The 26,543-nt window shown below is 60.2% G+C and overlaps 1 protein-coding gene across 2 annotated transcripts; it reads right to left on the bottom strand.

Moving 5' to 3' along the window:
* Positions 1 to 435: 435 nt before the first annotated feature.
* On the bottom strand, positions 436 to 26,543 carry ZNF496 (zinc finger protein 496). Of its 2 annotated transcripts, none has more exons than XM_028094967.2 (10): positions 26,482 to 26,543; positions 26,105 to 26,316; positions 24,981 to 25,096; positions 24,230 to 24,656; positions 23,703 to 23,886; positions 22,029 to 22,105; positions 7,832 to 7,964; positions 7,321 to 7,428; positions 6,465 to 6,578; positions 436 to 1,772 (listed from the first exon to the last, which is right to left on the bottom strand). In XM_028094967.2, the coding sequence occupies exons 4-10, from the start codon at positions 24,617 to 24,619 to the stop codon at positions 1,027 to 1,029; spliced, it is 1,752 nt and encodes a 583-aa protein (XP_027950768.1). In that variant the 5' UTR covers positions 24,620 to 24,656; positions 24,981 to 25,096; positions 26,105 to 26,316; positions 26,482 to 26,543; the 3' UTR covers positions 436 to 1,026. The 2 variants fall into 2 exon arrangements, with proteins under 2 accessions (XP_027950768.1, XP_027950767.1); XM_028094966.2 differs by having other exon boundaries at positions 26,138 to 26,316.

The raw sequence follows: 26,543 nt of genomic DNA, 5'->3' as shown, positions 1-26,543 counted from the left end.
CCAGACACCATGACAAATAAAAGGGCGGGACAGTCTAACTGTGCAGGGAGCGCTTGCCCCCCCCCCCAGGCTCCCGATGACAGCGGATTGTTCCTATGGCCAGACGGTGATGGGGGGCCGACTTCTGAGGACCGGACACGCGGGGTGCCTGGCCCTGCCGCCCACATGCCCCAGGGGGACACCTGCCCACGGCCTTCCCCCCAGCCCACCCCCACCCCCGAAGCTTCTTGCTGTCAGGCAGAAGTGCAGTTACTCCCGACCTCAGGTTGGGGGAAGGGACGATGTGGAACAGGGCTCTATGGGCGTGTGTTTAGACTGGCTGACACGGGACATGGCCCCGGGGGGTCACCACGGTGGGGAGCGGCCCAGTCCCTCCCTGCTTGGAAAGCAGTGCAGGGGGTTCGCGAAGACCTGGAAAGATGGAAGAGTCAAAGCTGGTGGAGACAAGCCCTCCCTGCTTTTTGGCATAGCATAGACAGAACAAACGCTCAATCGGCCACTATCTCGTTTCTACCTGAGAGCAAAGGGCAGGAGGATTGTGACTCTGTCCTGGGGGAGGAGCATGGCGGGCGGGGGGTGGGACCAGTCGGTACCGAGGGTCTTGCCCTGCTCTGTGGGGACGGAGGGATGCTACCCTGCCCGGGGAAGGGGGGGTGGCAGTGCGCCCTGCTGGAGTGGGGGGACATGCGCCCTGCCCGGGGAGCGGGGGTGGCAGTGCGTCCTGCTCCGGGGGAGGCGGAACACGCGCCCTGCGCCGGGGGGATGTGCCCTGCCCGAGGAAGGGGGGGTGGCAGTGCGCCCTGCTCCGGGGGGACGCGCCCTGCCCGGGGAAGAGGGGGTGGCAGTGCGCCCTGCTCCGGAGGAGGGGGGACGCGCGCCCTGCTCCGGGGGCATGTGCCCTGCCCGGGGAAGGGGAGGGTGGCAGTGCGCCCTGCTCCGGGGGGACGCGCCCTGCCCGGGGAAGGGGGGGGTGGCAGTGCGCCCTGCTCCGGGGGGGGACGCGCGCCGCCACCCCCGCAGGCCCCCTCAGTAGGAGTTCAGAGCCTGCTTGGAGCGGCGCTTCATGTGCAGACGCTGGTGGCGGAGGAGGTCACAGTTCTGCGAGAAGCTCTTGACGCAGTAACGGCACTGGAAGGGCCGCGCCTTGTCCTTGGCGTGCACACTGCTGCGGTGGCGCGCCAGGTGGTCGGGCCGCTGGAAGGCCTTGCCGCACTCGCAGCACTGGAAGCGGAGCTTGGCCGCGCCGTCACCCGCGCCCGCGGGACCCCCGCCCATGGGACCCGCGCCCGCCGCGCCCGGCTCGCGCTTCTGCAGAGGCGGCAGCCTGCCGGCGTGCAGGTGGGCGCGCCCGTGCGACAGCAGGTGCGAGTTGAGGCGGAAGCTCTTCCCGCAGGCGCCGCAGCGGAACGGTTTCTGCGCCTCGTGGCTCTCCAGGTGCCCGTCCAGGTCCTCGCTGTCACCGAACAGCTCCCCGCACACCGAGCACTCGTGCGGCTTCTCCTGCTCCCTGCGGCTGCGCAGGTGTCGGATGAAGTTGACCCTCCAGCGGAAGATCTTCCCGCAGTTCGGGCAGATGTACGACTTGTTAGAGGATGACGTCTGCACCTCGCCCGCCGCCTCGGCGCCGCTCCGGCGGGCGGCGGGCAGGCTCCGCGGCTCCTCCGCGCAGTAGGGGCCGAGCTGGGAGTCCTCGTCCCCCGAGCTGGACAGGACGATCTCGATGGTCACCTCCTCATCCAGGCCGTTCCCTGGCGTCAGGGCGTCAGCTCCGGCTACGGGAAAGCCCCGGGGAGGGTCGGCCGTGCTGCGCCAGCCACGGCCCCGCACCTACCAGCCCGACTCGGCGAGGCTCGGCTTCGCTCCCTCCGCCCGCGGCCCCGAACCCCGCTCCTTGTTCTTCCTCTCTAGGCACTGAGACCCCTACAATCTCTGACGACTTTGGGTCTCTCTGCGTCAAGCCCTGGCCACGCACCCATCAGGCAGCAGCGCCCTACCTAACCCCGCATCGGGCACCCGAAAGACCCCCGAGAGGAAAAGACCCTCTACCCCAGAAAGGCAGGGTAGACGCCGGCGACCACATGCTGAGCGCTGAGGTCCAACAGCCCCATCTGCTCTGGGACACATCCCTGTGACCTGTTCCTTGCCAAATTATACACACGAGCCAACCTGGGTGACACGCTCTGGGCTCAGGGCGGAAGAGGGAGCTGGCCTCGCTGTGCTGACTGCCCGACCACCGCCACCACCCGGGTCACCCGTGGCCCCTCTGAGGCCCACCAGTGGGGCAGGGTAGTGCTTCTGGACTTTATAACCTAGTCGGAAGCAGACTCAATGAATCCCAAGTTTGTGATGTTAGGGGGGATGTGGGGGCCTGAGGTCACAGCCCACAGCCCCCACACAGCTCCCCCTTGGTTCTGTTTCCTCACTTCGAAATGTGGGACTCGGGTCTAGAACGGGGACTAGTGGTGCCAGACCCCTGGAGACAGAAGCAGGAATAGGGTGGTTCCAGATGCAATCTCCGGAGGAAGGAGAGTTCTGCCAGGTTCGGGCGCCCGAGGGCAGATGGAGCTGGAGACAGAGGCAGGGCAGGAAGACCGGGAAGCCACACAGAGCAGGAGACTGCAGGCAACAAGAGACCTACGGGAACATCTGCTCCCCAGAAGACAAGGGTCAGGGGGCTCGGCACGACATGAGGCTGGGGGATGGGAGGAGATGTGAGTATCTGGAAAATTCCAGTTTCACCCACATGGGAGAAAGCGACAAAGCGTGCTCTGGAGAGAACACACAGGAGTGGCTGGAGAAGCAGCAGGTGAAGGGTCAGGGGTGTGAGGCCCGGATCCAGTCGAGCAGCGGAGATGAGGCGGGAAAGACCCTGGAGGACCCGCCTGCTGGACGGCCTGAACTCCCAGGGACCGCACGGGGCCCAACGCTGGTTCTGAGACTCGTGTCTGAGCGGGAACATGGCTAGCCGGGGCCGAAGGGCAAAAGACGGATGAACCTTGGGGTGCAGAGCTCCTCACCCTCGATGCCCGGGGCAGGCCGGCTGCAGAGGCCGTCCCTCCGGAGACCGGACTCCAACCGCATGCCGGGCCGACGGGGACGGAGCCCTGAGCCTACCGTTCCCTGCAAGCCGCATATTCTCATGGCTCACTGAATTCCAACCCTTGCTTGGGGGCCATCAGCCTTTCTTCCTCCAAGTTTCTCCCTTTTGAAGATTTTATTTATTTGTCAGAGAGAGAGAAAGCACAAGCAGGCGGAGAAGCAGCAGAGGGAGAAGCAGGCCCCTGCCGAGCCCGGAGCTCGAAGCGGGGCTCCATCCCAGGACCCCAGGATCATGACCTGAGCCGAAGGCAGACGCTTCACCGACGGAGCCCCCAGACGCCCCCAATTTCTCCCTTTTGGAATGAGAAGGTCCATTCTACGCCCACCCCACCACTGCATTTTGGGAGGCACATAACGTCATATGTGGTCTCGCAGATGCAACGTGATATGTGGTCTCGCAGCTTTGCATCTGGAGAGGAACACACCTGGGTGTGCCCCACGCCCGCTCTACAGGATGTTTCGGTGAGATGCTGGATACAGGGCGGATGCCGGAACACACTGAGGGACGTTTGGAGAGGGTGAGTGTCTGCGTGAGGGTACGTGAGGAGGACAGGAGCTTTGGGGCACCTGAGGGTGGAACGCAACGAGCTGAGATGCATCCCCTGAAAAATCTGTATGTTGAAGTCCTGAGCCCGATACCTCGAAGGCGACTGTATTTGGAGATAAGGCATTTATTTCAAGGGGTAAAGAGGTTAAAATGAGGCCATCAGGGCAGGCCCTCCTCCAGCAAGTGTCCTTCTAAGGAGAGATCGGGGCACAGACATCCGGAGATGAGCCATGTGCAGCCGTGGGGAGACCTCCATCCACAGGCCAGGAAGGGAGGCCTCAGGGGAAGGACACCATGCCACCCGCCTGCAGCCTACACTTCGAGCCCTGAGATTCCTGAGAAATCGGTGTCTGCTGCTTGTCATGCGTCCGTCTCTGGTGTTTGGGGAGCAGCCCTAGGAGACTAACATAATGCCTACGGGGTGACATGCCCTCCCCATCAGAGCTCAGTGCCAGGCATGGAGGAGTCACTCAGGGTGAGCGCGGGGGCGGGCAGGATTATAGGATTACTGGCCCAGGTGCTCCTACGTGAATTATTTAATCCTATGACTCCACCGGCGGCCAAGACCGTTCCCTCTGAGAGGCAATGCTGCCCAGGGCTTCAAGACAGCAAAGACGGAGCCCGAGCTTGGCGAGCTGCAGGCGGGAAAAGCCAGCCCGCGGGGTGTGCTGGGGGCACGTGCATATGGCCACACTGGGAGCTCCTGCCTCGGGAAGGGCACCCGTGGCCTGCAAACGCACCGCTTGCCGGATGGGGGGCTGAGTCACGGCAAGGGAGGGCAGCCGGACGTGACCATAAACAAATAAATAAAAACCCGAGCATCCTAAGAAATACATGCTTGTCCTGTTGGAACGGGGAGCCTTTCTTACAAGACATAAAACCTGAAAGGAGAGCATGGAAAAATCTACATTATTAAAACGTAGAAAGGCTTTCCTGGGTGGCTCAGTCGTTAAGCGTCTGCCTTCGGCTCAGGTCATGGTCCCAGGGTCCGGGGATTGAGCCCCGCATCGGGCTCCCTGCTCCGCGGGAAGCCTGCTTCTCCCTCTGCCTCAGCCTCTCCCCCTGCTTGTGTGCGCTCTCAAATAAATAAAATCTTAAGAAAAAAAAATGTAGAAAAAAATGGGTTCACATACAAAGTCTAAAAGAAGGGAAGGAACTGCATGCAAATATGTAAGAGGCAACCGATGCAGGCCCATAACTGAGAATTTTGAGGAGATTCCCAGAGAGGGCAAGCCCGGTGAGGTGCAGGCACAGCCCGGAAGCCCTAACTTGCATGAGGGCCTCAGGTAGGGCGGCCTCTGGGAGGCAGCTGGGCCTAGACGCAGTCCTGACGGTGGGACCCCCGTGCTGGCTGAGCACTTACAAGGGAAGAAGAGGCAGGACGGCATGACCTGTGTCCAACAGCAGGGAGAGGCCACGTGAGCACACAGGGAGAAGGCAGGCGTTCCAGGCCAGGGAGCGCTCTCACCGTCCATGGAGCCCCTCCAGGACCGGGAGAAGGTCCTGCTGTTTTAGCGGACCTCACGGAGGTGTCATCAGCCCAGGATGCACACGCAGCACCTTGCACAGACCTGGCGCTGCTGCAGGGCCTGGGGCCCCAGCAGAGCTCACCCCGCGGGAGGGGACACAGGCAAACACCGGGACCGCAGAGTACTACGCGGGCAGTGCCGAGAGAGCACGCCGAGCCAGAAGACAGTCCGTCTCAGTGCGGCCTTACGGCGGCCAGGCTGGGAGCAGCCTGCATGTGGCCCCGGCAGGGGGTGCAGGCCCCTTCCTGCTGAGGGGCCACGGGCCACCAACGGCTTGGAAACCTAGCATCCCTCCCTGTTCTCGGACAGCAACACTCAGCGTCTTGCTGTTTCAGAGCCAAATCCCCGCCGGGCCGGGGCAGGGGGCGCGGAGCCGGGTACTCCTCAAGCCATGACCACCCTCAGCACGCAGACCCCCGCAACCCGCAGAGGGAAGGCATGGAGGGGAGGGTCCTGAGCAACAATACCAGCGCAAGCAGTGAATAATCCACAGGAGCAATCAGTGCGGATCTGCGAGACCCTAGGACACCCCCAGCAGCACACACATGCACACACCCCATGCACGCACACGTGCACACACATGCAAGTCACACTCAGTGCACGCACATACACGTGACAGCACACGCACACGCCCCCTGCACACACACTCAGCACACGCACACACACATGCAAGTCACACTCAGCACACACCCCCTGCATGCACACACCCCATGCACGCACATGCCCCCTGCGTGCACTCAGCACACGCACACACACGCAAGTCACACTCAGTGCACGCACATAGACGTGACAGCACACGCACATGCCCCCTACATGCACACGCCCCCTGCACGCACTCAGCACACGCACACACACATGCAAGTCACACTCAGCACACACCCCCCCTGCATGCACACACCCCTGAACGCACACTCAGCACATGCACATACCTCATGCACACATGCACGTCACACTCAGCACACGCACACACACCTGCACGACAGCGCACACACATACACATGCACACATGCAAGTCACAGCGCACACACACGCACGTGACATTGAGCACACACACGCCCCCTGCACGAACACGCCCCCTGCATGCACTCAGCACACGCACACGTACATGCACGTGACACTCAGCACACGCACACGCCCCCTGCACGCACACACACCCTGCATGCACACATGCACGTCACACAGCACACGCACACTGTATGCACAGATGTACGTGACAGCGCACGCACACACACATGCACACATGCATGTCACACTCTGCTCGCGCAGGTGCCCCCCCAGCCCTTCGGTACCTGGGCAGGTGTTCTGGGTGAGCATCAGCTGTTGGCAGGTTTGGAACTCTGGCACCTGTAGCTCGTCCCGTTTTCGTCTCTCTTCTATCTGGAATGGCTGGAGGCTTGGAAAGTCTTTGCAGAGAAGAAAATGGAGAAACTGATTTGTCGTGCAGCTAGTGGGCCATGGTCGGAGCAGCCCCGGGATCCCGTGCAGGTGGCCACGCCCGGACATGGGTGCTGAAACTGGGCAGGACTGTCCGTGCTGGGTGTCTACGGGGCGTACGGGGTTCCCGCACCCCGCAGGGATGGTGCACAGACGCAGCCTGCAGTCGGCCGGAGCACGCACACGCTTGTTCTGGGCGGGGATGGGGCCCAAACCTAGGGTCCCGAGGGGAAGGGGCCGTGGGGTTGCTGCTCATACGTCACAGAGCCCACTCCCCTGCAGGAGATGTGTCCACGGCTCAGAGGCTATGGGCCTGAGCTCTGTGGCCACACGTGGGGAGGGAGGAGCCGAGAAACCACCACCACCGAGCCCTAGCTCCTCCCCATGCAACAGCCCCGAGTGACACAGCCCCGCGGCCTGGGGCTGCAAGCTAGAGTGTCCCAGCACCCGCTCCTCGTCCCCAGCCTGACGTCTGGGGAGGATCTGTGCTCACTCGTGGCCGGGCCACCTGGGCAGCACAGGGACGGACTCCTGTCGAACGTCTGTGGTCGAGGCGGGTGGCTGCGTTAACCGCTCACATCCTCTCTGGCAGGAGTCAGGGAGGAGGCCAGACGGGGTGCAGGGCTGACACCGGGGTGCAGGAGGGGCGGAGGGACGGGCCTGCCTCTGCCCAGCAGCAACCTTCCACCCAGTTCTGGACCCATTACTCACCCAAGTACGAGACCTGGGTCACCTCCTTCCCTTGGGGGTCCTGCAGCTCGGGGACCCGGGGCTCGTTCTCCTCTCCCTGGGAGAGATCCAGCTGGGCGGCCGGGTCGTCTGTTCACAAAGGGAGGACACACACCCATGAGCCGTGGGTGCCCACAGGAAACCTGGGCGGGTGGGGGGCGGGGACCCCACAGGTCCAGAGGACAGAGCTGGAGGCTCGCAGCCCGGGGCCCGGCCCCACGGGGGCGGGCAGGCCTCCTGAGAGCAAGCAGGGAGGGGGCAGGGTCTCAGAGACGAGCAGGGCGAGGGCGCCCCCTGCAGGACCACCAGGCAAACAGAAGCAAGCGAGCACAGCCCACCGGCCGCAGAACCAGGCGCACGGAGAGCACGTTACACTAGGGTGAAGTGCAGAGCAGCCAGGTAGGCCCGGCGTGCGCGCCAGGTCGGGGGGAGCAGCGAGGCAGATGCGGGCCCCACCGGCCTCTGGTGTCAGGACACAGGGGCGAGGTCTTACTTGGAGGCAGCGAGACGCCACAGTCCTCTCCGATGATGAACTCGCCGTAGAAGCCGGTCTGCGCAGGGTCCAGAAGGGACCAGTCCTCTTGCGAGAAGCAGAAGATCATGTCCTTGAAGGGGGAGACCCGGCTCTGAAACCACAGGAGGGCAGCAGGGACGCCTCAGTCCCGGATCGGGCCAGGGCAGGCGTGCTCTGAGCGCGGGGAGGGCCAGGGGTCCCGCCAGGCGAGCGAGCATAAGGGCTGCCTGCAGCCCACGCTCTCCCTCGCTCCAGCCCCACATCCTCCCCCCGCCGCTCGGGTCTGGCAGGTAGGGATCCCTCCACCGTCTGCTGCTGCCTGTCCCCACCGGGAGGCGTCTCGTGGCCAGGGGCGCCGGCGGCTGCTACAGGGGCCGCACGAGATTACTACCGCACGGACACGGTTCGGAGGCTTTGAGTCATGGACCCCGGGAATGTATCAAAATTCCTTTTGATCTAGAACATGGGGCGCCTGGGCGGCTTAGCTGGGGAGGCATCTGCCTTGGGCTCCGGTCATGACCCCGGGGCCCTGGGATCGAGCCCCGCGTCGGGCTCCCTGCGCCCCCTGTCTCTCAGAAACCATGAAGGCATATCCACATGACAACACGAAGTGGGGGTCATGAGCTTCCCGTGAACTGCGATTTGACAGACAGTAACAGCAAAGGTGCAAAAATGATTCATTTTCTCTGTAATAAATACTCTGGGACCTCGTGTCTGAGAGAACGTTTGGCAGAAGTGAAACGCGGAAGCAGCGCGGTCTCGCCGACACTTCTGTCCGGACAGAAGCACGGAAATGCTGATTTCCACTGGCAGTGACTGTGTATCCACCGGCCCAACGAGCCAAGTATTTCCGCAAGGGCTTCCAATCACAAAGCCCTTAAAATTCCAATTTGCACTGACAAATGGTGAGCCCTTTAACTGGAAAGGAGTTCAAAATGAAATGTGGAGGGAAGAATGCAGCCAGTACGAACATCTGCTGTAAATAAATGAAAACGAATTCACGGTGTTTGCAACGCAGGTCTGGCATGCCCCTCGATTTCTGGAAGGTCGGCATCCGTGCCAGCCGGGTGCCTTGGGGGCCTGGCCCGCGAAGCAGGATTTTCTCCGTCAGTCCTGTCTGGCCCCTTTGGACTCCCACTCCCTCACGTGCACGCCTGATGTCCCCAGTGGGCACGTCTGTCACTCGCATCCTCCCGCTCTCACATCCGCTGCTCGGGCTCCTTCCGCTGATCTCCGCGGAACCACAGGCGTGCGCGCCGGCCCGGGGGGCCTGCCTACCTCCGCTGCAGGGTGGGCGCCCCTGGCACCGACTGCCGGGCCTCGGACGGCCCCACGCAGCTAAGAGCGACCCGGCCACCACGTCCCCAGAGCCACGGTGGACAGACTGCACTGCAACACCCCAGAAACTGCACCCGGGTCCGGTGACCTCATCCCGTGTTGTGCGAATTATGAAAGTCTTCCCTTTCCAAGGAAAAAAATCACAGAGGTGCAGAGGTGCTGGTGACGCGCAGGGAGGATGGGGAACCGCTGGGTTAACCTACTAACGGGGCCCCAGAAACCCTGCTGGACATAAGTGTGTCTTTACACACCCAGCAACAGGGATCCCACTGAAATTCGACAGTCCTAGCTTCGTACTCACTAGCTTTTGTTTCTGGGTTTTTTTTTGGCCCAGGAGCATCTGAAATGTCCCGCTCCCCTGCGTCCTTTGAGAATTTGGGAAATGGGTCCTCACGCACGCTGAGCAGAAACGCACGTCTGCGGACCCGGGGGGGGGGGAAGACCTAAGAGGCACGCCCACCGTTTCTGGGCGGTTCAGAGACGCAGGCAGGAGCGCGCAGAGCACGCCGCGGGCGGAACCATGTGAGCTTCCCCTGGAGGCTTCTCCGTCGCGTCCCCGGAGCGCGCACCGTCTATGGCGCCAGCTCTGGGGAGAGCATTCCTCACCACTTGCACCGTAGTACTGACACTGACACTGACCCAACACACGCACGTACGTGTAAGAACCAGGGGCACTCACAGCCTTGGTCTCGGGTCGGCAGGGGTGTCGTCTGCGCTCCGCGCGCAGCCCCACCTGCAGGCCTTGCAGAGGGAGGCCGCCTCGGGGCCCGGAGCTGCGCGGTCACTGCCTGCCTCGGGGCCCCCACCAGATCTGAACGCAGGCTCCACAGCGCTGAAGCCCGGTCGGCTCGCCCTCCCGTTCGGCTGCGTTCCCGGCACGCGTCCAGGCCACGGACTGCGCTGAGGCGTCCCTCGGAGCGCAGCGGACCCACCCATTCTTCCAGGGCTCCCCAACAGTCCGCCGCTACGGAGCAGCTCCGCGAGCTCTCGGGGCCTCCCCGTCCGTGCGCAGGGGCCTCCAGGGACACACGCAGCGCCGCGCACCTGAGCCTTGTCTCCCCACGGCGCGCCACGGTCTGCAGCTCCAACGACTGGTGCGCAGCAGTCCGACCGAGGACATACCTGCTCTCTCCCCAAGAACCTTGCCTCTGGCTTACTGGCCAGTCTGCGTCCGTCTGCTTTGAAACACTACTCTGTTCTCTTTGCCTATTTTTCTATTGTCTAATGGCTCCTTTTTCTGTTTTGTTTTTTTAAACCAGCTTGTTTAAAATTGTGGATATACCTCACTCTTATTTTTAAAATAAAAGCATAATGTTATTTTAATTTTAAAATAAAAAAAATCCTATCACTTTATGGTGGGAAAAAAAAAATCGGTAAACGTTAGCGGGGTATAGGATGAACCGCAGGAAAATGCTGAACACATCAGCACAGGAACAATTTTGATAAGAGAACTTGGAAGTAAACATACGGTTTTGGAACAAAACAGACCCACATAGAAGAAACAGTCATGACACAGGATTGAACAGATAAAACCTAACCTACGTGAAAAAGCCAAATCCTATTCAGTGCAGAAAGGGAAGACATAATTTTTATCCAATGTATTTGATATAGTTGGTTGACTAGAAATAAAACGAGATCCTGATCCTTGATCAAACTAATATAAAAATATAAAACCCTTAAGGGCACCTGGCAGGCCCAGGTGGTGGCGTGTGCGACTCTCAGCCCATGTCGGGTGCACAGCTTGCCTAAAACAAATTAAAAAACAAAATAAACCCCCCAAAAGCCTTAAAGTACCAAAAGGGGGAAAATGGCTTTTGGGGAATAAAAATAAGGACCATACAGAGAAATATTGGGCAGACACCTGAAACTTACGAATATGCACAGTAATGATGCAGCCTGAACGCGATCAAGACACAGGTGCACCAGGAATGAACGGGAAGGGGGCTGAGAATCCACCGAGCGCCTGGCACACAATCAGAGAGCCTTTAGTGCCTGCTGAAGGAAGAGGGAAGCAAGCTCACCTCGACCCGTGCACGAACACACGGCCAGGAGACCGCCTTACTGTCCTGACGCAGACTGGAAGGCAGGTGAGGGGTGTCAGCCATCTCTGACCACTCAGCAGGGGCTGGGAACTGCCGGCAGGAGCCCGGGCCCCTGCACTTACACCCTGAGAACCTCTGTCCCCTTGCTCTGCCCTGCGGGGGGTGGGGGGCTTTCACTGCTGCTGGACTCTGCTCGCCGGGGCTGCCCTGCACCGGCCGGGGTCCCCCTCTACCCTCCAGCGGCCAGGGTCCCCCTCTACCCTCCAGGGTCCCCCTGCGGCGGCCGGGGTCCCCCTCTACCCTCCAGGATCCCCCTGCACCGGCCGGGGTCCCCCTCTACCCTCCAGGGTCCCCCTGCGGCGGCCGGGGTCCCCCTCTACCCTCCAGGGTCCCCCTGCGGCAGCCGGGGTCTCGATTCACTCATCCCACATCTGATCGGGTCCCCCCACTTTAGGAGGACCTTGAACCCGGGGCTCTCCCTGGATCTTCTGGGGATCTCTGGGGACTCTCCCTGGTGCACTGATGACCTCCGCTGCAGGTGACTCCTGGGTGAGGACCCGAAGCCCCGGGGGGGATCCCGCCACATGGCCCCTGCCCACAAGGATGATGGGTACCCCCTCCCATACTTCGGGGGACCCCTCCCTTCCTTCCCCCTGCAGCCCTGCGGCAGCCAAGCCCCCGTTGTCCCCGGATGACTGAAGGCCTCCAGCCAGGGTGGCTCTGCGGGGTGGTCTGAAGGGCGCCCAGGGGGGCTGTGGGCACCTGGGGGGTTGGGACCCCTTTCCCCGGCACTCCCACTCGGCCCCCCGCGTCTCCGTTCCCAGCGCGCGGAGCAGCTGGGTCACGGCCAACGGGGACCCTGTCTGGAAGGGCTGGTCCCCGCCGCCCGGCTCCTTCCTCCCGGGCCCCTTGTCCACCTTCATCCACCGCAAACCCAGTCCTTCACCTGCCTGGTTTTCGGGGAAACCCACCATGGCTCTCCCAACTCCCTCCCTCCTTAGCACTGCTGCTCTCAGTACTCAGACCCCTCGTTCTTGGTCCCCTTTCTTTAATCTGTTAGTCGGTCTCATAGCGACTCCACCAATTCCATATGGGAAGGACTGTGCCATTGGAGGGGCCCCTCCCCCTAAATCCCATGGCCCTGGCCACCCAGGAATGTCACCCAAAGGACCAAACCACACTCTGGTCCGTAACTGCACCCCTGCTGGACGGGCCGCCCCCCCCACCCCCCGCCTCAGCAGGAACCAGCCACATCACCTCCACCCAATGCCACAGATCCGTCCTTGTCCGTCTGTGCGGGGGGCGGGGGGCAGGCCGCCTTCAGAAGCCTCAGCAAGACAGGCCCATCGGGCAGCCAGCTCAGAACAGCCACAGGCCGGAGTGGACCAACAGGCCACTTACCACTGAGCACAAAAAAGGAAGCCTTCCCTACGTCCCCAAACCTCCTCACCTTCCCCCTGCGCCACAGCCCCCGACCGCCTCCTGGCACACGGTCTCCGCTCTGCCGTCCAGCCCCGCTCCCTGGCACTGTAATCAATAACCCTGTATCTGCTCTCAAACACCTGGACCACCGCCTCGCTGGATCCTCCCAATCATAGGAAGGCCTTGGGATCTTCTGGAAAGATGGTACCTGATAGGTAAAAACAACAAGGTTGCTGGCCAGCAAGCCAACCTACAAACAGCTGTATGGGCACAGTAACTGGGAGATGAAAATAAAAAAAACAAAACAAAACAGACCACTTACAACCTCAAAACCGAGGACTTCCTAAGGAAAATGAATGCAAACTCCGTATGCCGCCCAGACACAGAAGCACTGAACACGTTTCTAGACCGTTACGATGTCAGTTCGCCCCACAACGACCTGTAGATTCTAGGCGATCCCGCACAAAAGCCCCACGGGGCATTTGTAAAGAAACTGATGTACTAATTCTGAAAATAATATGGACAAGCAAAGCACTTAGAGCAGCAGAAAGAATTCAGAAAACAAAGCATCAAACAGGAGAACCCCACGACCCTGCTGCAAACCTTACTATGAAGTTCTGGTGGTTTGGCGCAAAGAATCAAAGCACACATCAACCACGGTGCTGCCCAGAAGCTCAGAAGTAGGTGGACAACTGATTTTTGACAAAGGTATCAGGGCCACTCAGTGGAAGAAAGGAAAACCTTTTTTTTTTTTTTAAAGGTTTTATTTATTTATTTGACAGAGAGAAACACAGCGAGAAAGGGAACACAAGCAGGGGGAGTGGGAGAGGGAGAAGCAGGCTTCCTGCCGAGCAGGGAGTCCGATGCAGGGCTGATCCCAGGACCCCGGGACCATGACCTGAGCCGAAGGCAGATGCTTACTGACTGAGCCACCCAGGCGCCCCAGGAAAATCTTTTATATATTAAGATAAAAAAATAACCCCACAACTCCTATCAAACACACACAAAAATAACGTGAAATTAATCAAAGACCTAAATGTAACAACCCACAGCTCTAAAACTTCCAGAAGAAAATGCTTTGTGACCTTGGGGTAGACAAAGATTTCTTGAATGACGAAAGAAAGAAGTCGATAAACTTGAGCTCGTGACAATTAAACATGTCTGACCTTCCAGAGACACCATTAAAACAAGGAAAAGGCAAACCACAGGCTTCCAGTACATGTATCGGACAGATGACTCTCCTCCAGAACACATGATTTGTACAAAGTTCTTAAAACACGGCCAGACGGGCGCCCGGCTGGCTGAGTGGGAGAGGGCGAGTGCTGACCTCAGGGTCCTAAGTTCGAGCCCCACGCTGGACGGAGAACTTACTCAAGCCTACGCAGTAGACAAGGAACCCGAACCCAGTCAGTACACAGGCTATCTGGACGCTTCACAGAGGACAGAGAGGAATGATTCACAAGCACACGGAAGGGTGAAACGCTTCGTGAGTCAACACGGAAATGCAAGCTAAAACCGTAACGGTTACTCTAATGGCCAAATGCATACTTTGTCTAAGAAAATGAGAACAGCAGGAAATGGGGAAGATGGGCATTCCCTAGGCGGGAGTGTAGTGGTACGTCCCCAGGGAAAATGGCCGTCCTTTCCGGTGTCATCGATCACACCCTCACCCCCTGACGGCGTCCCTCCCAGAAGAAATAAAAATATATATCCGCAAAAAGACATACAAATGTTCCAGAAGTTCCTTCATAACAGCCAACAATGGAAGTGAGCAAAATGCCCGTGGACGGGCTGTCACCACCTGCGGATGCCACTCGGTGATGAACGGGCACACGTGAGTGATGCCTGGGTCCCCGGGCTGGGTAAGAGACCGCATACCGTACGAGTCCGTTTACTGCAATTCCAGGAGAGAAGCTTGAGTGCAGAGGCGGCGGAGAGAGGCCCCGGCGTGAGGGCCCGGCTCCACCGCGCACGGGTGCCAGGGTGCCTCTGGGGTGACGCAGAGACACTCCCCATGCTCATGGGGGCGACTGGCACTGCAGTGCACACGCTTGTCAAACACTCTGCAAGCCGGACGCAGAAACAGGTGCACCGTATGCAAATCACAGCCCAAAATTAGACTGTTTTTTAAAAGTAGGCTCCATGCCCAGTGTGGAGCCCAACCTGGGGCTTGAACTCACCACCCTGAGACTGAGACCCCCGCTGAGATCCAGAGTCAGATGCTTAACCGATGGAGCCCCCCAGGCGCTCCTCAAAATTAGATTTAAGGAACTACAAACCCAGCATTTTCCACCGTCGTTCTGGCGAAGATGAGAAGATGCTCATATAAAAGCGTACGTGTGCAATACACACTGTATGAGGCGTCAAGCCCCCCGAGACCCGTCCTCCCGTGGGCGTGCACGCATCTCCTGCAGAGCTGACCGCAGCTTAGCGAGGGCCAGTCTTCACCCGCCAGAGCGGACGGTGGACCGTGGAAGCCACGGGCTTGCTGCAGAGTCAGGTGTAGGTCTCAGAGCCGGTCCCAAAGGGCCACCATCCCCAAACATGCCACTGTGGCGTCGGGACTTTCCAGCTGAGGGAAACCGAGGAAGGACACCGCGGAGAAGGCGCTCTGCTCGCCCGTCTCTGCCTAAAGCCAGGACGGTTCTTCCTGAAGGAGAGCCCCTCGCCTCTCCCTGCCTGGAAGGGCCAATGGGCCCTTAGACCCCAGAGAGGGCCGCACCCTGGCCGGCCCAGAGACGGCATAACAAACGTCACCGAGCAGACCTTAGTGTCTGTCACTGTCCCCAGACGTGGACCTTCCCACGGTTTACCAACCCCGGAGCTCGCATCTGGAGCTTGGTCCTGCTTTCTCCTGAACGCATCGCGCGGGCAAATGCTCTGTGGATGTGACCGCCTGCTTGGGGCCCTCACAGCGCGTCCGCGACGCTCCGCGCACGGACACACACGCAGAACACACATACACACACACGCAGGACACACGCACGGACACGCAGGGCCCCCTTCTCTCCGGCACGCACGCAGGACACACGCACACACACGCACTCACGCAGGGCCCCCTTCTTTCCGGCATGCACGCAGGACACACGCACACACACGCACTCACGCAGGGCCCTTCTCTCCGGCACGCACACACGCGCACTCACGCAGGGCCCCCTTCTCTCCGGCACGCACACACACGCACGGCCCCCTTCTCTCCTGCACACACGCAGGACACACGCACACACACGCACTCAGGCAGGGCCCTTCTCTCCGGCATGCACACACGCGCACTCACGCAGGGCCCCCTTCTCTCCGGCACGCACACACGCGCACTCACGCAGGGCCCCCTTCTCTCCGGCACACACGCAGGACACACGCACACACACGCACTCATGCAGGGCCCCCTTCTCTCCAGCACGCACACACGCGCACTCACGCAGGGCCCCCTTCTTTCCGGCATGCACGCAGGACACACGCACACACGCGCACTCACGCAGGGCCCCCTTCTCTCCGGCACGCACACACACGCACGGCCCCCTTCTCTCCTGCACACACGCAGGACACACGCACACACGTGCACTCAGGGAGGGCCCTTCTCTCCGGCATGCACACACGCGCACTCACGCAGGGCCCCCTTCTCTCCAGCACGCACACACGCGCACTCACGCAAGGCCCCCTTCTCTCCGGCACACACGCAGGACACACGCACACACGCGCACTCACGCAGGGCCCCCTTCTCTCCGGCACGCACACACGCGCACTCACGGAGGGCCCCCTTCTCTCCTGCACACACGCAGGACACACGCACACACACGCACTCACGCAGGGCCCTTCTCTCCGGCACGCACACGCGCAACGCCCCCTTCTCTCCCGCACGCTGCCCGGCGGCTGCTGCGCAGGCCAGCACTGACCCCGGGCGAGAAGCGGAAGGGGCTTGCTCCCCGACGTCTGCGGACGAGGAAAGCATGGCAGCACCACAGCTGGGGGACAGAAGGGAAGCAGAGCTGCCCGCCCGCAGCGCCTGCCGCCTCTGCGGCTCCGGGGAAACAACGGACTCCGCATCGTGACAAGACTTACGCACTCCCCTCCCTCACCCTCGGGCCGGCGCCTGAGAACGCACCCAAGGAAGAGGAACGAAACCCAGTGGGCCGAGCGCCCGGCCCCGCAGCCCCGCGAGTGGGATCGCAGATGCGCCCTGGCCGGCCACGGAGCCCCAGGGGACCCCGCACGGCACGGACGGGCGCTCAACAGTTCAGAGAATGAAAACCAATTCTAAACAACCTCCTGAGGAAATCAAGAGCGGACCCATCCTGACTCATCTTGCGAACCTAGCATAACGCGGATACCAAAGCCGGACAAAGACCGTGAAGACCAGGAGCTCCAGGAATCCCTAACGAAATGTACGTGACCCTTGCACTATGCGGGGCTCAGGGGCACAACCCTCCCCCTGCAACACACAATCCATGTATACCTTCTGACGTCCCCCAAACTTGCCGGAAACAGTCGACAAACATATTTTGTATGTTATACGTATCACATGCCGTAGTCTTACAATAAAGGAAGCAACAAGGGGAACTATTAAGAAAATCAAACTGACATCAAAAACTAATGATGTAATATACGGTGATTAACATAACAATAAGAAAATTAAAAAAAAAAGAAAAAATCAAACTGAGGAGAAGGCACATTGATGGTACTCTACTGTATTTGTAAAAAAAAAAAATCTGCACGTAAATGGACAAGCACAGTTCAAATTCGTGTTGTTCAAGGGTCAATTGTAAAAGCAAATAAAATTCGGCACTGTACCCACAGAATGTTACTCCACGACCAGAAGAGGTCCATTCCAGGGATGCAAGGCTGGTTTGATATCCACAAGTCAATAAAGATAACCCACAACATTAACAGTCTACAGAAAATCCACGTGACCAACTGGAACAGAAGTTTTGACAAGTTTCTTTTTTTTTAAAGATTTTATTTATTTATTTGAGAGAGAGAGAATGAGAGACAGAGAGCACGAGAGGGAAGAGGGTCAGAGGGAGAAGCAGACTCCCTGCTGAGCAAGGAGTCCGATACGGGACTCGATCCCGGGACTCCAGGATCATGACCTGAGCTGAAGGCAGTCGCTTAACCAACTGAGCCACCCAGGCGCCCAAGTTTTGACAAGTTTCAACAGCCACCTGTTATAATTAAAACTGCAGGACAACAGGATCGAGGAAGTTTCCCAACTGCACGAGGAGTATTTCCAAACCTGTGGCTGCCGTTGTCGTGGACGGTGACAGCGGACGGTCAAAGACTGAACCCTTTCCTGCTAAGCCCCGACACGGTGCTGGGAGTTCTCGTCTGAACGAAGCCGGGAAAGGAACAAGACACAGACCGGAAAGAAGTACGACTGTCTTTACGTGCACACACCGTGACTGTGAACACGGAAATCTAGAGCACGCCGTTTGAAAACAAATGGATGCACAAATCCAGCAAGGTCACAGGATACAAGAGAAACCTACAAAAACGAACTGCACTTCTTTTTTTTTTTTTAAAGATTTTATTTATTCATTTGTCAGAGAGAGAGCACAGCAAGAGAGCAGCAGGCAGAGGGAGAAGCAGGCTCCCCGCCGAGCAGGGAGCCCGATGTGGGACTCGATCCCAGGACTCCAGGATCATGAGCCGAAGGCAGCCGCTCAACCGACTGAGCCACCCAGGCATCCCAACCAACTGCACTTCTTAGACAAGAAATGAGTATGTTGTCATGAAAGTACTAAAATGATAATCATATCGTTTGCCATTGCTCAAAAAATGAAGTACTTAGGTATAAATCTAACAAAACACGAGGGCGCCTGGGTGGCTCAGTTGGGGAGTGTGCTACTCACTCTTGATCTCTGGGTCGTGGGGTGAGCCCCACCTGGGGTGTAGAGGTTATTTAAAGACAATAAAAAAAAAAAAAAAATCTTAAAAAAAAAGAAGTAAATGGAGAGGCACGGCACATCCACGGACAGAATGAGTCAGAGGGCAAAAATGTCAATGCTCCCCAAACGGACATGCAGGCTTAACAAAATTCCTATCAAAATCTCAGTTAAGAGTTTTTGAGGATGGGGACAAGATTATTCTAAAACTTACACAGAAAGCAGCAGGACTGACAGAGCTAAATAATTAAAAAAAAATAATACAATGGGAGGAATCAGTACCTGACTTCCAGACCCAGTGTGCGTGCGGCTACAGCAGTCAAGAGACGCAAAAGTGCATGACCCCGACGAAGAAGCCGGAACAGACCCACAGAAATGGGCTCCAATGAGGTTTGCACTCCGAGCGAGGACAGAACCTTCCAGCACTCGCGGCTGGAGCAAGCTGGCATCCGCTCCCCAAATCAGAGACACCGCAAGCCCAGTCCCACACCGGATACAAGAGGGACTGCTCACGGGCTCCAGTGTGAGCGATCACAGGTCCTGGATTAAATGCAGCGTGGACTTGAAGTGCAAGATGTTCAATTACATGACTTTTAGGGAAAAACAGAGCAGGAAGTCTTGGGGATCAAAGAGGGTTCCAGGCCTTTGCACCGAGAGCATGATCCTTAAGAAAGGAAAACCGCAGAACCTGGACTAAATCCGAATGAAACACTTTCGTGCTTCAACCATACTTTAATACAAAATAAAGTAAAATGAAATGATTGAAATCCTGGGGAGAGAAAACACAAGACACTTTTGCTCTGCTAAGCACCGTGAAAAGGGATGGCAAGACAAGCCCGAAAATGAGACACACACCCAACGAAGAACGAATCTCCAGAACAGACACGGAGCTGCCAAAGCACCTGCAGAAACGCAAATGGAAACACCTCGAGGGAGAGGATACACAGAGCCGCCGGGTCAGCGCCCGACTCGACACCGAAGCCTGCGACTCCAGCGAGGATCACGTACACCGCAACAAGCCGGCGGCATGGCGCAGAGTCAGAGGGGCCGAAAGAAAACACCGTGCCACCGGCAGACAGTGGCCGGGACGTGAGAGTGGGCGCCGCTCACACGGCGCTCGGGAACGTCATGCCACAGTCCCTCTGGAAAAGGACGTGGCAGTTTCTCACAAAACATGCACGTACCGTACAACCCAGCAAGTGCAAACCTGGGGCTTCATCCCCCAGCAAGAAGGCGATGCTCCCACGGTGGCCCGCACGCCGGTATCTACACCAGCTTTGTGCAAAATGACCCCAGACTGGAAACAAGCCGGCGGTTTCAACAGCGGAGTGGTCGCGCGCACCGCGGTGCACCCCAGCCGTGGACTCTCACCGCACACAGCAAGGCACGAGCCAACGACACCTGCAAAGCCCGCCCCACTCCACTGCTGCACAGACTGAAAGCACGCAGTCCACAGAGGTGGGATCCGTTTACGAACGTCCGTGGTTGGGCAGCCCGAGGACAGAGCAACGCAGGCGTGGGCCTGCGATCAAGGGCAACGGGAAGGATGGCTCCGGTGAGGCCATGTTCTGCATCTTGTGTGCATCCACACCAACGTGCTGGCCACGACCGTCTACGGTATTTTCCCGACACGACCGCGTAGTGCGATGAGTACAAGGGAGCTCTGTTCTCTCTGGCCGCTGCAGAGAATGCAATCATCCCCAGAAAGACAAAGATCAACCATACGTTTACGTGTGTGTGTCTGTGTTCACAGCAGCACTGCTCACGGGGGCCGCGAGCTAGATGCAGGCCAAGTGCCAGGGACAAGGGAGTGAAGAGAACGCATTATGTGCACGCCACGCGGTATTACTCAGCCTCAGAACGGAAGGAGAGCCTGTCACGTGACAGTGTGACCAAACCTCGAGGACACCACGGTGCACGAACACGCCAGCCAAGGAGACACAAACGCTGTAAAGGTGTCCCTGCACTTGCACGAGCTATGAGGAGTAGTCGAATTTAGAGGCAGAAGGGCCGTTTCTGTGTGTTGGGGCGAGGGGAGTTACTCCCTAACCAGCAGCAGGTTTCCATTTTGGAAGATGAGACAGTTCTGGAGACCGTCTGCACGACAGTGGGAACATAGCTAATATCGCTGAATGCTTAAAGACGCTGCCATGCGTTAAAAATAGTTAAGATGGGCAATTTTATGTAATATGTACTTTACCACAATTAAGAATTTAACGAATTTCAGGGCGCCTGGGTGACTCAGTCGTTACGCGTCTGCCTTCAGCTCAGGTCATGATCCCGGGGTCCTGGGATCGAGCCCTGCATCTGGCTCCCCACGCCGCAGGAAGCCTGCTTCTCCCTCTCCCACTCCCCCTGCTGGTGTTCCCTCTTTCACTGTGTCTCTCTCTGTCAAATAAATAAAATCTTAAAAAAAAAAAGAAAAAAAGAATTTAACGAATTTCATCAAAAACTAATGATATAATGTATGGTGATTAACATAACATAATAAATAACTCCAAAAAAAAAAAGAATTTAACGAATTTCAAAATGATTCTGAAAAAATAAGACCTCTGTGACAGTCACTTCCAGTGCCCTGAGCAGAGGTGGAGCGAGCAGAGGGCGCTGACTCACCGAAATCCGTCTTCCCGTTGTACAGGAGCAGACGGAGCCTCGGATGGGTGCCGGGCTCACTGGATGCTGAGCTCACAGCACCTCTCTGCACGTCATACCGGTCAGAAGTCTTGACCTTTACTAAGAAACGTGTGTTTCACCTCCTTTGGGTCAGTCTGTTCTACAGCCGTCACGGCACACAGCCGATGCCATGGATAAGGCTCGAGATACAAGAGCCCCTGGATAAGGCTCAAGGGGAACGGGGGACGGGGAACGGAGACGTCCTGAGCCACATACTCACTAGCTCCTCCCCACCCTGAGCCGACCCCACTCCCAGGTCCCAAGTCCCGTTGGATGCACGGTGCTGGAGGCACACCTGGGACCCTCAGACAGCGCTCCATCTGCCAGGTCCATGCCTCACGGCACCCACTTCCCCACGGAATGAGACCACATCGCCTGCCAGCCAGGGGAACGTGTCAGGAAAACTTCCAAAGGAGGCATTATGAGAAGCTGCAGCCAAAGGCAGCAACAAGGCCGGAAAGGAGGGAGCGAGACCACTCGTCGGACAGGCTCTCCATCGCATGGGGCATGCTTACGAAAGGAAGCCTTGCTTGGATGTGTGCTGTATCACACGGGAACGTACCACAGAGACTCCCGGACAACGCGCCCGGCTGTGTACGGTACTGCAATGACCTGTACCTTCTCCCTCCACCTCCCAACACTCTGGAACTCAATCAGTGTGACGATTAGGACAGAAACGGGTACGCTGTGCGGTCTCCCATCTTTCACGGGGGGCCCTAGAGCGTCCAGAGGACGGTGCATGGGGATGTGAGGCCGCTGCGCTCCACCATGCTGTGTGCAGAGGGCAGTGGGGGTTCAGGAGCTCTGGCGGAAATCACTCACCGGGGGCAGCTGGAGGGCGGTCACCTGCTGTGCATCCCTCAAACTCGCTTCCTGAAGAAGGGGAGTGTCTTGCAGAACTGAAAGAGAGAGAAGTGCGTCTCTTTCCTCACCCGCAGGAGGCGGCCCATGAAGAGCACCTGCGAACCACAGCGATTTCCGTCACTCTGACACCATCAGCCCGCCCGCCCTCACCCGGGGCCCCTGGCAGCTCCGCGCCGCTGTGGGAGGAGGCCTCTCCCGCCTGGACCCTACCGCGTCGCAGGCGGGGAGCCATGCACCTGGCCCATGGGGCCGCCCCGTGAGAGACAGCTGTTTCGAAACCTGCTCCTTCCCCAGAGGAAGGCTTGGAGCACTCGCGTCTGCCGGGTCAGGGCCAATCCAGGAGGCGAAGCCTATGTCACATGCTGAATCCCCACCCAAGCTGACGCTAGCATCTGGTGCCCGTCCCCGGCAGGGCTGGGCCACGAGCCTCCACCACAGCGAGGGCGAGCGGCCGGGTGAGCTCAGCCTGCAGGGACAGGTGTCCTCGCTGAGCGGCAGCCTCTTCACTCTGCCGCCCCTCGCGCAGGCTGCGCGGGCTCGCATGGGGGGGGCCCTGTTGTACTTCGGTCTCGTACCTGCTGCCTTCCAGGCAGTGGTCTACAGCCCTCCCCCACCCGTCCCCGAGAGAAAGAAGTGTATGGACACCGTGGAAATCACCCTGGAGAGCCTTCAGTCTCCACCGAAATGTAGCTTTTTAGGAACACCTGCGTGATGAGGAACCATATGGCTTTTACTGCACGCTCCCCCCAGTGACCGGTCACGAACGTGTAACCTCGGAGTGCGACGGCACCCAGAGATACGGTCTTCCGAGGGGTAACTGAGCTACACTGAGGTCCCACGGGCCAGTGACTCCTGATCAAAAGGGTAAGGACCCGGACGGACACGGGGAGAATAGGCTTGTGAGAAAGCCACCCTGTCCGCGCGCGACGGAGAGCGCCGGCCCCCCAGAACTGTGAGAATATGCGTTTCTGCTGTGGGAGCTGCCCGGGGCATGACGCTGCGTCACGGAAGCCCCAGCGAGCCAACGCAGCCAGCCACCCCCACGTTAAAGCAGGGAGAAGCTGAAGACTTGCACAGAAGGCGGGTGAATTTCACACAGAGAGAACTTTAAGATGCCTTTTTTTTTTTGTTTTATCTACAAACCTTACTATGTCACAAAGGACCACAAGCATGCACCCCTGGCTTTTTGCCCGCTGTAGCCACAGGACAACGTGGCGAGTCCACCCAAACCAACCCTCCCACTGTGGAGGTCACCGCAACCTCCCAGGATGACCATGGGCGGCCCGGGCCCCTGCTCTCAACAAACCCCGTAAGGCACTGGGGACTCGCCACCAGGAAAAGCCATATGGTTCCTAATCGAGCAGTGATGGTGCCTGGCTGGTCCCCAAGCCGGCAGGGCCCGCAGATGCACCCCCCAACAGGTGGCAGTGGTCCCCATGCGTGGGCCGAGCACAGACATGAGGGCAGACGTGCTCCTCGGAGTCTGACCGCATCACTCTGGGGAAGGACCCAGACCCCGCACACGGCACGTTCGTGGCTTTCCGGTGGATGAGAACGAGACACCCAGGCAGGGCGCCGCTGCAAGGGCACAGGGAGGGGTAGGCATGCCTCCCTCACCCCCTTGGCTGGTACCTGGATCCCCACTGAGCTGGCCTGGAGGTCTGCTTGGGAGCCCGGGGCCTGGCGCCAGGGCCACAGGCTGGGTGTCCTGACTCCTGGCGAGGTCGCCCTGGGCTTCTGCCGGCAGCCGTTCCTGCTCCGGGTCCGGAGGGCCGTCCCCATCCTCGATCACCACGGGGTCCTCACGGTGCTTGAGCTGCAATCCCAGGGAGGGTGTTTCAGGGCCAGGGGGGCAGGTCCCTGGCCAGGCGAGGGCTGGTGGCTGAGCCAGAAACTGGACCAACACCGTCCCCCGGCCCAGGCCCGCCGGGCACCTTCCCGGCGGAGCACGGGAGGCTCACACAGGACCCCTCAAGGAGCGGAACCCGCCGTCTCGGGAAACCGACTCCAGCGGGAGCCTCGCCGAAGCCCGGCGCTCCAGACGGAATTTCTCACCCCTGGCCAGGGGACACGTGATGCCGCCGAGCTTCCAAGTCCACGGCAGCCCCTCTCCACCAACGCCCCCCGCCCCGGCCAGCCCAGAGCAGACCCACGCTCACCCACTGCCACGGTCTCCCTGGTTCCCGCTCCAGAGCCTCCACGGCCGCCACAGCCTGGTCGCCGCTCTCGGGCTCCTGGGCCCGCACCCAGCCCTGGATCTCCCGGGGCAGGATGGCCAGGAACTGCTCCAGCACCAGCAGCTCCAGGATCTGCTCCTTGGTGTGCCTCTCAGGCCGCAGCCAGCCCCGGCACAGGTCCCAGAGGCGGTGCAGGGCCTCCCGGGGGCCCGCCGCCTCCTGGTAGCGGAACCGGCGGAAGAGGCGGCGGGAGGACTCGGGGCTGGGAAGCTCCCCCTGGGGGCTAGGGTTCTCTCCCGGTGGGCTCCTCATTTTCCTGGGCTCCTCACTTTCCTTCGGAGCCAAGACTCGGGGGCACAGGGCTGTGGGCATGATGGGGTTTGATGGGGGTCAGCAGCAGAAGACGACCCTATTTCCAAACAGAAATCACTGGCTTCAATGTTCCGGTCTGCTGTGGTAGGTTCTTGGGGGTGGTGTTGGGGAGTGTGCAGAGCCCACGGAGACCAGCCCTTGGGAGAAGGTCTGGGACGCGCGGGAGGGGTCCACGTGGCTGCCCTTTACACAAGGGGGTGAGGGAAATCCCACCCCCGCCCCCAACAGCACCATCACGTGATCCCCCTCGCTGGGTGACCAGACACCCAAGGCGGGGGGTCTGGGAGAGAAGCGCTATGGCAAGACGGGACACGGACGGGGCCACACGCAGGACTCAGATGGAAGGAAGGCGCTGTGGTACCTTTGGTGGCCAGGTTCTCGGAACAGGACCTGAGACGCACGCGCCGAGCGGGACGTTATCTTGAGGCTCTGGAGCCAAAGTCGCTGTCCTCGCCCTTGAGACTTTTGCAAGAAGAGCTGGGAAGATAAAGGCAGACGTGCCTGGGAAGGGCATTCAGAGCAGACCCGGGACCAGAAGTCAACCCCGCAGGGGGCCGGGGCCGAGCACCGGTGGGTGCTGGACCTGCCAGACTGAGCCGGACAGAACAGAACTGCCGATGAGAGGCGCGGAGAGGCCAGAGACGGGCAGAGACGAGAGACAGGGAGAGGCGAGAGACTCAGCCGCATCCTGCGCGCAACCAGAGAGAACTGGCTGTGTACTTGGAAGCAGCAGCGCCGCAGGTCAGCCTCCGCCCCTCACTCCAAAGTCTGGATACAACTTTGGGTACCAAGCCGTCCTCCCTGGCCTTCGGCCTGCACCCCTCGCGTGTCATTCCATTCCCAACCATGCTGAAGGCGACAGCACACAGCTCACGGCCCTTCCTCAGACAGGACAGAGGTGGGGCGCTCGGCACGGGGGCTGGGGGGGCGCACCTCCCCAGGAACATCAGGGAGCCGCGACGGCTCCTGGGGGGTCGGGCGGGGGACTCCCGGAACGTGAAGGGCACATGGGGAGACACGGCCCCTTCCCTACCGCTCAGGCCTCACCAAAGCACTCGGGGGGTGTCTGCGCCAGCATCTGGAACACCGTCCCAGCGCGCCTGGCCGCCAGCTTCTAGGAGCTCGGCCCTCACCCCGCGGCACGGCGTCCAGGGCGCTCAGGTCGGCCCCCGGGCTGGGAGCCCCGCGCCGCGCCGCGCCTGCAGCGCTCCGGGCGCTGCGGATGACCCCCGAGCACACAGCCCGGTCCCTCTGGGTCACCCGGGCCCCTGGCACACGCAGGCGGCTCGGCAGGAGATGCCCGCTGGTCCAGGGGGCATTCCCGGAGGGGGCGGGGCGAGCTGAAAGCCGCTCCCGGAGGACGCAGCCCGGGCGGCGGAAAGGAAGGAGGGTGGCAGGCCGGGCCGGGCGGAGGGGCCGGCCTCCCTCGCCTCCCCGCCGGCCACCCAGGCGCGCCCGTAGCCCCGCCCGCTCCCGCCTGCTCACCGCACCGCCTGGAACTGCGGCCCGGCGTCTAACCCGAATGCCTGCTGCTGCGGCGGAAGTCTCCGGCAGCAGCTCCTCATCCTCCCAGCCCGCTGCCCCGGGCGTCCTTCCTGAGGCGGGCCGGTTCCTCGCAGGGGCCCACTCCGTCCCCGGCTCATCCAGAAAGCCGCGGCCGCGCTCGCGACTGGAGACGTGGGAGCAAATGGAGGCGCCTGAAAAACAGCATTTGTGTCGCCTTGCGGCCCCGCCCGCACCGTCCCCGCCGCTCGGCTCCGGGCAGGGCGGCCGGGGCGCGCGGGGAAGCGGGGCGCGCGGGGAGCCGGGGCGCGCGGGGAGCCGGGGCGCGCGGGGAGCCGGGCGGCCCAGGCCGCACTCACCGCCGCGGCGCGTCCCCGGTGGCGGGCCGCGCGAGCCTGGCCGCCGCGGAGCCCGCCGGACG

Source organism: Eumetopias jubatus, unplaced genomic scaffold (assembly GCF_037043125.1).
Source record: "Eumetopias jubatus isolate StellerSeaLion01/CBP00866 unplaced genomic scaffold, mEumJub1_p1.0 scaffold_30, whole genome shotgun sequence".
Lineage (NCBI taxonomy): Eukaryota > Metazoa > Chordata > Mammalia > Carnivora > Otariidae > Eumetopias > Eumetopias jubatus.
This window is presented reverse-complemented; position numbering and strand designations above follow the sequence as displayed.

Bases quoted from the DNA above. Each gene is read 5' to 3' on its own strand.
- ZNF496 (XM_028094967.2), bottom strand. From the start codon at position 24,619: ATGCCCACAGCCCTGTGCCCCCGAGTCTTGGCTCCGAAGGAAAGTGAG. The intron at 22,106-23,702 runs GTACCAGCCAAG...TCTCTCTTTCAG, and splicing joins CCAGCTCAGTGGGGATCCAG to TTCTGCAAGACACTCCCCTT. The intron at 6,579-7,320 runs GTGAGTAATGGG...TTCTCTGCAAAG, and splicing joins GACCCAGGTCTCGTACTTGG to ACTTTCCAAGCCTCCAGCCA.